This window comes from Odontesthes bonariensis, chromosome 17, assembly GCF_027942865.1.
Source record: "Odontesthes bonariensis isolate fOdoBon6 chromosome 17, fOdoBon6.hap1, whole genome shotgun sequence".
Taxonomy (NCBI): Eukaryota; Metazoa; Chordata; class Actinopteri; order Atheriniformes; family Atherinopsidae; genus Odontesthes; species Odontesthes bonariensis.
Genome location: NC_134522.1, coordinates 21,224,198 through 21,239,514, shown reverse-complemented (window position 1 = coordinate 21,239,514; position 15,317 = coordinate 21,224,198). Strand labels below are relative to the sequence as shown.

Genomic DNA, 15,317 nt, shown 5'->3' with positions numbered 1-15,317 from the left:
GCACAGATGACTTTTTATGTTTAATTTTTTTTCCTTTTGTGACTGGTGATCACGCTCTCTCATGCGTACACAAACAATACTTGCACAGATGTTCTTATGGAGGATATTTCATCCCCTTTAACTCATTTTGGAGAGCCTAACTCAAACACTTTTTCTAGCTTTAACCTTGAGCAGTCGGTGTACAACCCTAAACCAAAAATCATACCATACCCCTAACCCTGATGCCAAATGATGTCTTGCCTCGTTTTGAGGCAGGATTCAGTTCCGACGAAGACTATTTGGTGTTTATCCAAAGCTAACCATCAGAGAAAGAACAAGTCGCTGTAACGTCCACAAAAAGACACACAATCCCTACTCAAGTGTCAGCTGGAGGTTGGTTTAAAAAGCTACAGGGCTGACCAGAGTAGTGCCAGGCGCTTGTGCATTGTGTGGCGGAGCTTTGTAATTGCCTCAACTCCACTAAGTGCCTGCAGCTCTCCATCTAATCTTGGGCAAAACGAATTTGCTCTCCCACAAGTACTGAAAAAAGTTAACAACTACACAGGAGTGTCATTTAAAACATTAAAGTGCTACACAGAGTGACCACAACTCAATATCTACCTACACTGGAACCCGGTGAAAGCCTTAATTGATTATCTTCAGAGGGAGGTTTTCTTCCTTTGAAGCAGCAGCAAGAAATACTGAGCTCGCATTAACAAGATACAGTGCCATTATTGCAGAAACGCAGGCTGCAACCGAGGTTTTTCACCTGCACTTTGTCATACTGATGTTGGGAAGTTTTCCTATTCCTTTTTTTTTTTTTTTCCCCAGTCCATGGCACCGGCCTGAATTAAAGTGAAATCCAAGTACGCAGCCTATGTTAGATCTTGATGGTGAGGTAAGGAAAAAGGCAGCTCTTAACATGCACATCTTCAAAGTTGTTAGAAATAAGCTCACGTTCAAAAAACATGTAGGCTTTATCTTGAGATCAGGAATCTCATCTCAAACTATTTTTGTAAACTGGTACATAACCAAAAAAGGACAAAAAAACCACGGGGCAAAGCATGGAAGGAAGAATTGTGTCCGGTTTGTGACTTTGCAGGCCTCCAAACATCTGGGGCACCTCACCTCAGACGTTCTCTGTTTTCCTCTCAAACTGATTGCTATGCTGCTGCTGTGAGTGATGGAGGACTTATTTGACTCCATCCGGCAAGGATGGGAGGAATGAAACAATATGTCCTACAACGCCTGAATGTCAATTATGGACCACTGCTGTGCTATGTCTCCCCCTGCTGAAGAATTGGACAATAAACCAGTACCTGAGCACTGTTCAAGATGCTGACTTGTCATCACAGCGTAGCCCGAAACCATGTAGCCATAGGGGAAACAAAAAAGATACATATATTTTCGTGTTACTTTATTTCTTTCTTTTCACAAAAAATGAACACCCGGCATCCTACGTTAAAAGCAGACAAACTGAACCTAATTATTTTACATCATTGAAGGTGACGTATCTTGTTTATTCGAGCCCAGAAACAGAAGCATGATTTGTCCACATAAAACATTAAACTTACATTTATCACCCGCGAAGGCTGAACTGGAAGCAGTGGAATTATTTCCTTGCTGTCCTTGCTGTGGCCGGTAACAGCGTTTCGGTGAGACTATATGAAGAAAGTTCAGTCTCTTGTTTGTGAGAGCCTCATCCATCTCCGAAAATGTCAATTAACAAGCCAAATGACCAAACGGGCTACTTCAAGCAGAAAAAAAGGAGGCTGACAGCTGGAAGTTGATTAGGCTTGAAACGGACTGTTATTCACATCTGAAAGGGCCCAGCTTTGGTGATGAAAATTAACTTTTGAGTGTGTTTGTGGTATTGTCACACGACAACCGTTTTCCCTTTTAGAAAATTAAAGCGACGCCATGCAGTGACACAGCATGCGGCTGCTGCTGACAATGAGAGATTAATATCTAGAAAAACATGAAAAAAATGCGTTGGTTTGTTTTTGTTTGAATCAGTTTTGATGCTTCAGATGTGGACCCATATCCCCATCACAGGTTTCCTCAGAGACGCAAAAAATAAAAAAAACATGTAGATCCCCTTTCAATTCTAAAGTGTGAATTATTATGATAAAGATATGTAGCAAACATTCTGGAAATGCAAAATGAATGTGGCAACCTGCAAAGCAGTGTGTGGAAAAACTAAATACCCACGATTCTATAGGTTGTAGAACCCTCTTAAGCAGTAATAACTTCTTCTGAATGACACATCAGTCAGTTCAGTTTCACATCTTAATGGAGCAATTTCAGCCCACTCCTCTTTAAAAGCATTGCTATAGTTTTCAGGTTCAGTTTAAAGTTCGCTTCCATTTGCTTAGGTCTGGGTCACTGCAACATTGTGATTATTTTCTTCTCAGCTATTCTGTTGTAGATTTCTCTGACATGTTGTATGACCCAGTCTCATCCAAGCTTTATCTGTCACACCGGTGGTCTCATATTTGACTCTGGAATACTTTGATATGCAGAGGGGTCATGGTTGACTGCAAGGTGCCCTGCAAATCAAAATCACCACCCCTCCACCGCTGTGCTTGCCAGGTGGTTTGAGGTGTTTGTGATGATATGCTGTCTTTGTTTTTTTTTTGCTGAACAAGGTTCTGAGCTTTTCTGCCAAACTTCCTCGTTTGGGACCCATCTGATCAAAGGACATTGTTCTAAAAGTTTTATGGTTCATTCAGTTTCATTTTTTGCAAACCTAAGCTATGCTGCCATGTTCTTTTTAGAGAGAAGCAGCTGGCATTTTCTTCCAAACGAGCCGTACTTGTTGAGTCTTTTTCTAATCATACTGTCATGAACTTTAACATTGGACACGCTGACTGAGGCCTGTAGAGGCTGAGACATACAGTAGCTCTTGGGTTTTGCGGTTCCACTGAACATGGCACAGCTGGACCTCGAGGTGAACCTCCTGCGACGTCCACTCTTGGGAATATTAGAAACTGTCTTTAATGTTTTAATTATCTTTCTCACTGTTGAAGGATGGACTCTGTATTGTTTGGAAATGACCTCATAACCCTTCCCAGATTCATAGGTAGCAAAATTTTATTTTTTTCAGATCTTTGCTGATGGTTGCCATCTTGTTAACACGCTGCATCTGATCTTAATCTAGTATGTAGAGTTATAATTCTATCTATCAGATTAATTACAGTTTAAAAAGTAGCTAAAGTTAAGTTCTCTTTGATCAACTTAGATGCTGTTCACACATTAATATAGACAGTAATTGAATAGCAATGTACATATAATAATAAAAAAAACATTGAAAGGGCTTTTTCTCCTATATTCACTTCTGTATTTAATTTTATTTTTCATTCAACTTCAGTGATACTGCATTGAAAATGTTTGCAGTTGAAAAGGAGGGAAAGTAGGATGTTATAGTGGAAATAATGTACATTTGTTTGACACTCGAAGAAATACATTGTGACCAGTAGATGGCAGCAGATCTCTTGTTAGATATTCTGAATACCAACCTGCTGCTGGACAGGGTCAGTGCACCACTACATAATAAGGGTGTATCACCCCCACCCACCCACACAGAACCTTTAGTTTTTTTCCTCTTTTCCTTTCTTTTTTTTTTCTGCATGCCTCTGATTGGTTAAAAATGTTGAGCTTTTTTTCTCTCCTTTCCGAACCCCTCCTTATAAAGCATTTGATGGTGTAAAAGTTTCATTCTTTTGAAGTGCTCGACATAGCTCCTTGGATGGAATTACTGAATTGGACTGGGAAAATAAACTTTATACTGGATTAACTTATTTGGTGGAATACCAGCTCTAGATTTTATTTCTCCAAAGTTTTGTCATTGTGTCTTGTGTTTCCACTCAGGGTAGAGTTTTAGGCTTTCTGTTTCTGATCTCGGGTCAAGTGGTCTTCACGCACACTTTGTACCATGGCGAACTCTTGTCTACAACTGAGCGGCTTTCTCCTCAGCTTTCTCGGCTGGCTGGGCATCGTGATTGCTATATCTACAAATGACTGGGTGATAATGTGTAAATATGGGTTGAACACCTGCAAAAAAATGGACGAGCTGGGAGCCAAGGGACCCTGGGCGGACTGTGTCATCTCTACAGCCCTCTACCACTGCGTGTCCCTAACTCAGATCCTTGACCTGCCAGGTAGACACTATCCTGTTTCCAGACACTCAAGCTCAATGTTTCTGTCTTTCTTTCGGTAATCGGTTTTCATAACTGTTCCACTGACTTATCTTCATTGGTATTTAACTCATAGTGCCAGACCCACAACTAACACAGCTACATGATGGATGTCTTTTTTTTTTCTTTTCCTTCCTTGTTTCCGCAGCCTACATCCAGACAACCCGTGCCCTGATGATCACAGGATCTATCTTGGGTCTACCAGTGGTGGGAATGCTCCTCATGTCCATGCCCTGCATTAGCCTTGGAGGCGAACCCCAGAGCTCCAAGAACAAACGTGCCATCGTGGGAGGAGTGCTCATGCTTATAGTTTGTAAGAGACATAATTTTATCTCATTCACTTACTGAAGTGTTTACTTTACAACATGAAATGCTGTGGTTAGACTAATGTAAATCAGAGCGGGACACAGAGTGTGTGACGCTGATATGTAAACAAAGTTTCCCTCCCTAAACTCTCCATTTTGATCTATTTTAACCTCTGCACAAATGCTTGCAAGCTGCGGAGAGCAGAGGATGTCGAATGTGACTGGCTTTCTCCCGAGGTTGGACACATATGCACACATTGCCGCTCACGCACTAATGTGTTCCTGTTCCACTGAACCCTTCCTCTCGAACCTCATCACATTCCTCCTATCCACCTACTCTCATCCACACCCTGCCTTTGTCCTGAGCCACATGGGAATTCCCACACCGAGCTTTACTGTGATTATAAATATTTGGCTTTTGCTGCAGTATTTTCCACCACCTGCTTCCCTGAAAAGAAGTTTTAACACCTGGTTTCATATCATTTTACTTTTCCGTGACACTTTTTGATTTTCATGACAAGACATTTGTACATCTATATCTCACAGTTGTTGAATTTTTGAAATACTTATTCATCAAGGAGGACTTTATTATAGTAGCTCTTTACAGAGGGGCATTTCCACCCCACCCTACGCCCATTTCCAACCCACCTTAATGCCCAAAGGACCAAATGATGTGTTCTGAAAAAAAAAAAAAAAAGAAAGAAACTACTGAAGTGAGACTGCAAGGATTAGGTGTATCTGTCCTCTATACTCGTTCCAGCATGTCATTTATCCAGTATTATTTAGTTAGTATTGGTCATGCTCATCCATATTTTGCACTTACACGCTGCAACATTTTAATTACAACCATTGCTGCATGTTATTCCAGCTGTTAGAATGTAAAGATTACGCAGTCCGTATGTGTATAGACAGGATTTATCCGTGCCAATTTGCATCAATTTGCCCGTGTTCCATTTTGTAATGTTCCCTCCATAGATACTGAGTTGTTGCAATATGCATATGTGCATGTTTGATATTCAGCTGTGCAATATTGCATTGCCATATTCAACTTTTAGCTACATGTCAGCCACTGCTGCTTTTTCAGGAACTTTTGGTATTCGGTTTATAAAGCACTGGGCACGTTTTAGCTTTCCTCATTATGTTGCTCACCTTGCTTGTTCATACGGAACAAGTAGGGGAAATGTTGCACATCATGATGTCATTGTGGACCACCGCTCCTCCTCTTTACATGAGCTTTGGTGGAGGCATTTATCCACGCACTCAGAGGTAGCCACAGTCCTTGAATTCTATGTGGCACATTAGGATGTTTGTGTGTATTTATTGTGATAAGCAGCACCATTTTGATTCCCAACTCAACATTTCTTTTCTCTTTTTGTCCTCCTTAGCATTGTGTGGCATGGTGTCTACCGTTTGGTTTCCCATTGGCGCCCACCAGGAGCATGGCCTCATGTCATTTGGCTTCTCCCTCTACACTGGATGGGTGGGCACTATATTCTGCCTGCTCGGTGGCTCCATCCTCACCTGCTCATCAGAGTCCTCCTCCTCCCGCTCCCACCAGGACAACAACCATTTTTACTACTCCAAACAGGGAGGTGGCAACCAGCCGGCTGTCACTTCCACCAATCATGCCAAAAGCGCCCACGTCTGAGATTGGAGAGATTTTTAATCCTACGTGGCTGCGTAGGGGGACTGTGGTCTGTTTATAGAGACATATGCAGAAAAGCAAACAAATGCTTGTATTCATATCCAATACGATCCCATTTACATTACAATCAGGACTGGAGGAGAAGGAGACACATTGGCACTCTTCATTCATGTTGGATTATCTTGAATGACCACACAAACATACAGCACACTAATTTTCCAACAAAGAAATAAAAAAGACTGTTTTGCTTGAGCTTTGCCTTTGTCCTGCGGAGCTCTTCCCCCAGCCTCCTCGTGTTGGGTGTGGTATGGACTCACCCCACTTTTACATAATTGTACAGTCTCCTGAGCAGTTGCCTGAACAGAAGCCTTGTTTACCGAGATATTCTACATCACTGCTATTTTTCTATCATGTACCTAAAAGATAAATAAATCTTGTTACTTGTTCTTATGCTTTTGATGATGATTTTTATTTTTTTCAAACCAAAAAAAAAATAACCACGATGTATTGTTTTGATTAAAGCAGGGATGACGGTATTATACTTGGAACTGAAAATGTGTTCACGTTGTTTATATGCATTGATTTCTCTCTAACAGTATTGTGCAACTCTTGAGTCGATAGACTTGATTCAAATAATGTAGCACTGCTTTGCTAAGCCTCAACAGGATGGCGGTCTCATGAGGGGAAACATTGATTTGACAAGAAAGCTTCATCCAGCAGTGTTACATTCTGTGCTCTAGTCTCTGTATTTGCACTGCAATAACTTATTGTATAGTACAACATTTAATGAGTACAATGTTCATCTCTTTAGTTACATTTGGTGTTTTTCTACTAACTTCTGTTTTAGTTTTAAATAATTAATACGTGTGAAAAGCATGTGGCATTATACATTTCTATTAGTCAAACCTCCAAACATAGATTAGCTTTTTAAAAAAATGCCTGTAGCTAAAAGCATATTTTACTAGTGTGCACTAAAATCAGCATTATGTAGATGAGCTTCTTTTTAAAGGCCTATACTGTAACACACAGCTGAGGGGACCTGGTATTTCCGGCTCAACAAAAAGCAGTGTCAGCTATGGCTATTTATTGTTTCACATACACTCTACTGTTTCATTTTCAACAATAAAGACAATTTAAATAAGACTGCTTTAAGTCTCAAATGCAACTTTTTGGTAAAATGTGCTCATCCCTCAGATCATTTTGCTGCTTCTGTCTCGGTGGAAATTATTCGGCAATCCCAGAAAATAACAGCTGCATGTTTGAGATGAATTGTAATCACTGCTATGAAAGATCAGTGACAAGGAGTGACTGTTTTACAGTATGCGCATCTACGTTAATGTGAATCTGAGCTGAAAACTGAGGAAATTGTAATGGGTCGTAATCTAATTTGACTCGGTGACCTGGAGTGAAAAAAAAAGCACAGATATGTCAGCCAACCCTCCCCCAACACCCTCAGAGGGAGACTCTTGTCAAGGTCACTGAGTCACACCACAGATATTACACTTTGAAGACAGTATGTTCTAACTCGTGTCCTCAACTTATCTTCTAACAGACACAAATATGCAATCATCGAGTGGGCATACTGATCTCTACGCCTTTTCACGTATCATTGTCATTTTTCATGTCATTTCCTGGCACGCCAGAGTGTGTAATCATGGCAGTGTGTGTGTATTCCCTGAAATGTGATGCTGTTCCAGGCACGGATCCATCCAGTCCACAGGAGGCCATTGGGAAGGGCAGTAAGCAAACAAGCTGTCCTGTATTGATGAACGACACTCGCAGTGCTATGATATGCTATACTTCAAGTTGACTTAATAGACTATTAAATGACGATCTTCTTTTCAATCTTCTGCACTCCATAATCTATTCTCTCTGATGTTCAATCTTTTCAAGCAATTATTTTCAGATTGAATATCTAACTTTTTGTTCGAGAGTATCCTCTGTAAACGGTGTGTCCTTTTTTATTTCTCTACCCAGAATCCTTCAGCGCCACTTGGACATCAGCCATGAACCTTTACCCTTCCGCAGTAAAAAAAAAAAAAAGTGAGAGAGAGAGAAAAAAATCATAACAATAATGTTAGAGCGATGCAGAGAGATTCCCAGATTCCCAGTGGAAAGAGGGTCAAAGTGAAGACCACAGATCGAGACACAATTGTGCTCCAAAATTTATTGCGCCACGTACCGAAGTTGACCTCACCTGCTTGGTGCTTTGGTGTCATTTTTGGCAGGCTGTGCACTTCCCAATTACTGGAGCCTGTCACGCATTACCTGAGTGGCATGTTTGAAAAACAGGAGGTGAGCAGCATACGAGTAGGATTGCCTCTTTGGGTTTCTCTACAAGCCATCAAAACCCAAGAGGGTAGGATTATTGAAAATATTACAAGAGCGTCAAATACTGCTTTAAAATAAAGCAGAGACATTGAAACTGTATAGTTATGTTTGTGTCTGCTGAGTCTGCTTTCTGCAGAACTCCTTCTAATGCGATCCCTGCAGTGTAGCAGTTTCATTTCCTCTTCGTGACACCCTCTGTTTAGGTTCAAGGGTGCAGTGAGTCTCAGGGTGCGGTGAGTGAGGGGTTGAGTCATACATATGCATTTCAAGCAGCAACGGTTTCACTTCTCATTTACTTTAAATGGGGTGAGGCCTTGCGTTGCCAGATTGAGTTATGGGTCTGTTGCGGGGGGCTGCACAATGGTGCTGTGGTTACCGCTGTCACCTGACAGACAGAAAGCTACTGATTCAAATCTGGGCTGGGGCCCTTCTGTGTGGAGTTGCATGTTCTTCCCATATTTGCGGGGTTTGTCTTCCCTTCCACTGCCCAACACACTTGGCAATCCTAAATCTATTGAGGTTTGCATGGTGATTTGTCGTATTTGCCTCGGTGTTGGCTCGGGATGGACTAGTGACCTGTCCAGGGTGCACCCTGAGAGTGGCATCATTTAATCTATGTAATACTTATTTTAAAGCTATTAGAGTGCAAGAGAAACAATTCTGTCGATATTTGAACCACCCATCTTACTATCTGTGAATGTGCGTACTTTTCAGAATGTTGAACCATTGCCTTAAAGATAAAACGGAGTGAAATTGCAGGGCAAACCTTCACCTGCTTGATTGATTGATTAAGAGCTTTACGAGGGATTTTTGACACAATTTTAGTTCATTAGGCAAAAAAAGACTTAAAGTCTTTTGTTCTTTTTGCCATATCTTGGAAAAACATGTACAACATCTACAGAATCAAAAAATATTACCCACAATATTACATCCAAACTCACAAACAAGCATAACACAATCATAACTGTATATGCATGTGTGTGTGTGTGTGTGTGTGTGTGTGTGTGTGTGTGTGTGTGTGTGTGCGCGCATTCATCTTATATGAACAAATGAGCGAGCCGCTTTTTGGTATTTGCAATAAATAACTTTCATTGTTGCATGGAAGCAATATCAACAACTCAGCAAAAAAACAGTGCACCCAGGAGCAAAAAAAAAAAAAACACACATATGGAAGAAACCTTTAAAAAGTCAACATACAAAACAACAATATCATACAGCTTTGTGCCAAAAATATACAGAAGAGAGAAAGGAATATCTAGCTGTTTGCGAGAGAAGCTGGTCTCAACAAGTCCAACGCACACCGACTGGACACTTGGCCACAGCGAACACAGAGCACAGGAGGAACATGGCACGCCGTCTTCGGGACAAAATAAACAAATAGTAGCTGACTTCAAAAGCAATAGTGGCAATATTCAGTTATGGTTGTGGTTCACCTTTCACAGAATTGTATTAAAATAGTTTCTGCATTTTCTTTTCTTTTTTTGTTTTTCTGTGGTACTCTGAAACCTTCTAAAGTCCTTTTGGACCTCCATAACAACCCTTTCAAAACCCTTCACAGGAAAGTATTACGTTTTATAAATGAGGTTCATCTTTCCAGAGAGACTACATTTGTTAAAAAATATATTTTTTAGCAGTTTCTCCCAGGCCTCATTGTGATTAAACAATAGCTCGAAAAGGGAAGATTGATAACTTCACCGAGCTCAGCTGAGCACGCCCACCAGAGGAGGGCCTGTGAATGGGAAACAGCTGTAAAAAAATACTATTCCCCCTTTAGTGCTTTACTTTTCACCATATCACGCGTCAGAGCAGGACAAATGCATCTAATGTAGTCAACGGAGTTTAGACTAATACTTTGAAATTTGAATAGAATACTAGCAAATAGTAGCGAGTAGAATTCATCATCGTTGTACTGTTGGCTTAAGTTACTCTGATAAAAGGAAAACCGTCGAAACCCACTAACCATAAACCATCTCAAGAAAAAACTGTTAGTTCTGTTGCATCTTAAGTGCTCATATGAAGAAACTACAGCCTCCTGTACTCGAAAGGTACAGAAACATTGTGGACTTTGGCTTGCAGAGGTCGTGGTTCAGAAGGTGGATATACAGGAAGTAGGCATACTGTAGGTGTTACTGTAGGGAGAGCGTGAGAGGAATCACTGTCCACATCAGAGTGTTTGCTACATAGTCCTGTCTAATGGAGCCCTGGTTCCCATACCTGGGGTGAGGAGACCAGCGATTAACACATGCGATTACAACTTAAATTAATGAATAAAAAAATGCTTTTTTTTTTAATCTGGCAAAAATCATGTTATATTAAAAAATATCATTCCGTAAAGAGGAAGAAAAATTGGGGATTAAATAAATAATAAATTAAAAAAAGCTGCGGCAGTCTGCAACAAATACACAGAGGAGTTCTGGAAAGTGGTATTTTTGTGGTAACGCCTGCCCTCCTTCCAGAGCACGGAAACCAAGGCCCCCTGTCGTAAGAACTAAGCCTGCGTTTGGTTTGGTTTAGCATCTGTTATAACCTGTTACACTCAGTCACCACATGCAAGTACAACATTTATAGTCTGGGCCTCGTGCATGACTGCATGCTACACATTCACCAGACGGTCACATCGAGGTGCAGGCGTAGGCTACAAACACACATTAAAACACACACACCTGCACTATACATGCAGCCACACAGTCTTTAGTCATACACACAGAGCACAAAACATAAGTAAGTAGATCCAGTCCAGTGTCAGAGGCATGGTTGTTTTGGCTGAGCTATGACGGCAAAGCATTCGGATCTTTTGGCTGAGTCAGGAGATGATACGGGGGCCAGCAAGATGTTTCAGCTGAATAGAATAAAATATTAGACATTGTATATTTGGATGTGCAAAAGATATAATTAGCAAATATTTTAAGACACATGCCAGAACACTGAGTCTGCAGAGCCTCAGATCATTTTCAGGGCCAGCTGTTTCTAAAGTATCTGTTTCTATGATATCTGTGTTCAGTGCTTGAAATGTTATTGTAGCAGGTGGTTATTGAAGTTGACTGAGTTGTTTGTCCTGAAGTGAGCATCCTGTGATGTTCTCATTTCAAGAGAAGATCGAGGGGGTGAGACCTTAAAAGACGCTATAAAATCAAGTTAAAAAAATCAAATGTTTTTAATGTGATATGTTTTCATTATAACTTATATATTCACCAGTATCTGGCGGACAACTACAACATTGTGGATATTTGATTGGTGTTCTCGGCTGTAAATTCTGTTTCTGGAGTTTGTCATTTCTAGTAAAAAAAATATATATAAAATAAGACTATAAATTGACACAAAAGGTTTTTTTAATTGGAACTTTTAGTCTCAGCAATGGCCCCTTGTTGAGTGCTTTATGTGTGCTCCAGTTCTGGCAAAACTGTCATACAGATTTAGAATTTGACAGCCACCCTTATCCTTGACAAGCTCCAATATCGCCATCACTCTAATGAACCACTAAACAATTTTTTTCTGTTTTATTTTTGGTCTTTTTGTTTTTTTTTCTCAAGAGAGGATGGTTATGGGAGGAGTAGAGATCGGGTGGGTGGTGGTGGTTAGCGTGGCATCCTTAGGTTTAGTGCATTAGACAAATAAGGCTTCCCTGAAAGGGACTGATGCAGCAACAGGGGGCACAGGGGAAAGGTAGAGGGGCGACAATCAGGGCAGACAGCAGCACCAGAAGCTATTGAAGGAGCACCCCCACCCTCAACACAAAGACGATGACAGTATGCTATTTGGTGTATGGGAAAAAAAAAAACAGCAAGTGATTTGTAGACTGTGAACCCTCAGCGCATGCATTAAAACTGAAAACTAGGGGAAAGGTTCACTTGTACCAGCTTGGGCCTGGGTTGGAGTGGAAGCACAGGGAGAGACATAAATGTTCTGGAGACAAATCAGAGGAGAGGTAGCACACATGCTGAAGGGAAACAGGAGCAAATGGATCGGCGGGTCGTTAACAGATCGCCGTTACAAATGCAAAATGAAAACCAATCTTGGGCCTATTACTTGTGACTCGTGGTGGCAACTCCCTGATGACACGAGGCAGTCGAGATAAAGGAAAAAGTGAGATGGGAAACTAATGAAGGAAGAGTTGGGTTAGAAGAGCAAAGGGGTGGTGGAAGCTTCTAGACAGGAAGTGCGAAAAAAAAGCAAAGAGGGGAGTGGAGACAGGGAGAAAAATTGAAGAGGAGCGATTGGATTTCCAATATTTCTTTCTTCCATGAAAATGATATCCAGTTTAAACAAATCCCACTTTCTTGAATGAATTAAAATCGTATTCCTTCCAAAGTGCTGGCCAAGAGCAAGAACCTCATCAACTGAGTGAAAAGAACACAGAAAGAAAACATAGCATTCATCCTGATAAATCCTCCAGCCTGTCAGCAAGGATTCAACCTGTTCTCTCCTCCTGTTATTCCGTCTACTCTCTGATCTTTTTAGGTACACTGATGAGCATGTGCACGTTACACTGCACCACGAGATGCTTTGTCGCAGGTGAATTGACTTTGAGGCGCATGCTGGGGGCAGCTGGGACAACAAAACAAGAAGAGAATACCTACACATAAAAAAAATCTGAAGAACCCACTTTATACACACGCACACACACACACACACGCTCGTACATTAGAATCAATGTAAAGGTGGAGTTTGAGTGCACATACCGTAGAACCCCACACATACACAGGCAAAAGGAAAGTAGAAAAAAGACAGAACCAGAAACTTACACACGGTAGATGAAGGCACTATTGCAAGCAAAGTCCAAGTACTATTTGTCACAGAAAACATCAACACCCTTTTCCACGTCCACTTCTAAGTCCCTTGGGCTAGATGTTTAGATGGAGATAGAAAGGTGTGTTTTTTTTTATTTTCCTTTTCCTTTTTTAGTTTTCAAAAAAGTTTAGAAGAGAATGTGTTCTGCTGTTTTTAATGTTTTGTGAGAAAGTCAGACTGGACTGGGCACAGGAAGTCATTTAGGCTTGGCATGCTGTCATCTAACTTTCCTGTTCTATCTGTGCTGAAACAGGAAGAGAGGTGCTGATTCATCTGCTCTGTCTCATCACCTTCCTCTCTCCGGTGTTCCATAATCCTTGTCTACGGTTAAAAAGATGTTCAGCACACAATGTCACTTGTTACACAGCGCGGTGATACACATTATATCTTATCTCTTGCTTTGTTTGCACTTTTTCTAACTGGCCTTTTTTTTTCCGTGTGTGGGATGTCAACTCCAGTGAGTGAATAACAAGTGAATGTGTCAAGACACCCGTGGCCTTGGTGTCCGCATTTGTGTGGGAGCGGCGTGTTAAGCTTGGTCAAATAAGGTAAAAGACAAGCTGTTCCACTGCCCAGAAACAATCTAGCCCAAGGGTTAGTTACACAAACAAAAACACACACATGCAGGCATGCACACACACAAGCGTACGCTCACTACCATTCATGCACTCACACACTCTTCCCCTCCCTTCCCCCAGGCAGCAGACAAGGCAGTACATTCAGGGTAACACAAAGTCAGTCCCTTCAGAAATCCATCGGATCCTCCTCCGCAAGGCCATTGTTAGCAGCGGTTCCGCCTCCACCTTTGGATGGCATCCCGCCACTTTCAGGTTTTGCCTTAGGGGGAGAAGTTGGCCCTGATCCCCCCCCAGGTGCACCCCAGGTGTCAGTGGTAGGCGGGTAGAAATCGTCATCGAAGCCGCAGAAGCCTTCGTCCACTCCTTGATCGTAGCGCTGGTATGTGGAGGCGTGTACCTCGTTTTCTCTGGCTGTGATCTCCAGCGTGCTGTTCCACATGCCATAGCCGAAGTAGATGAGCACACCTAAAGAGACACACGTGTATTAATAAACACATACGCAACCGAAGTGATACAGAGATACAGAGCGTGTGAGCAAAAGACATAATCCTCTTATATAAAGCTCCTCAGATTATACATAAAAAAAAAAAATCAGGTTTAGGGGAGATGGTGATGCAAAAGTAGTTTGACCTGTTTGAGATCATAAGACAACCCTCGTAATAATCACTCACTTGGGTGAACATCGAAGGCTAAATATAGTTTTGAGCTCATGAAAAGGCCTGACTGGAGAAAGGAGTTTATTTACCTTGAAGCACTTGGTTCTGTACTTGTGTTTAAACGTGTCTCATTCTGCTGAATTGCTTCTTTCTTACCACCTTATATATTTTATTTCATCACACACCCTTAAAGATAATCCAGGAAACAGATTTTTTTTTTTGCTGCACAGCTTGGTAAGATGATTACCATGACAACAGAGCCAGCAGTGAATTCAAAATCAGCTCTTCCTACAAGTCAGACTCAGCACAGTTTGCATTTAGAGTTCACTAAATATAGCACGTGAAGTAGCATTAATTCAAACAAATAGGTTGATAAAGCTATAAATAATTATTATATAAAAAAACTCTATGGTGATTCCTTTGTTTATGCCCAGAGGGGGGGGGGGGGTTTAAACTTTAAAAAAAGTTTAACGTTTATGAGGGATGTTCATTGTTCAGGCTTTGTTCATTTCTTTAGTTTGGCTTTTTTATATATTGACAATCAGAGCCAACACCTTTCCAAAAATAAGCAGGCATGCTCTCCAGCTCCAGACTTCGTTGTTCAATTTTTAATCATACAGATGGAACGGTGAGAAGAGTGGAGCCTTTGGTGCAGCATCTTTCGCTGGATGTGTGACAAACACAGGCGACGTGTCAATCATTTCAACACAGTCGGCTGCTGCTGAAGAACAGGCTCACGTGTATCAAGTTATCAATGTTGGCTCAACATGAACCACTGGGGATTCATTATATTCTATGCAAGTCCCTTGTTACAGCTTCTGCCATGATTTTAGAAGCTT

The 15,317-nt window shown here is 41.2% G+C and overlaps 2 protein-coding genes across 2 annotated transcripts in view; one reads left to right on the top strand and one right to left on the bottom strand.

The window, feature by feature from the left end:
- Window positions 1-3,688: 3,688 nt before the first annotated feature.
- cldn11a (claudin 11a) lies at window positions 3,689-7,970 on the top strand. Its single transcript, XM_075447615.1, has 3 exons — window positions 3,689-4,139; window positions 4,324-4,488; window positions 5,866-7,970. The coding sequence occupies exons 1-3, from the start codon at window positions 3,914-3,916 to the stop codon at window positions 6,126-6,128; spliced, it is 654 nt and encodes a 217-aa protein (XP_075303730.1). The 5' UTR covers window positions 3,689-3,913; the 3' UTR covers window positions 6,129-7,970.
- A 1,522-nt stretch (window positions 7,971-9,492) lies between these two features.
- Window positions 9,493-15,317, bottom strand: part of slc7a14a (solute carrier family 7 member 14a) — a 51,224-nt gene continuing 45,399 nt past the window's right edge. Inside the window, exon 10 of the mRNA XM_075447569.1 lies at window positions 9,493-14,287. Within this exon, the coding sequence (XP_075303684.1) occupies window positions 13,989-14,287 (299 nt within the window). The 3' untranslated portion in view covers window positions 9,493-13,988. The remainder of the gene's footprint in view (window positions 14,288-15,317) is intronic.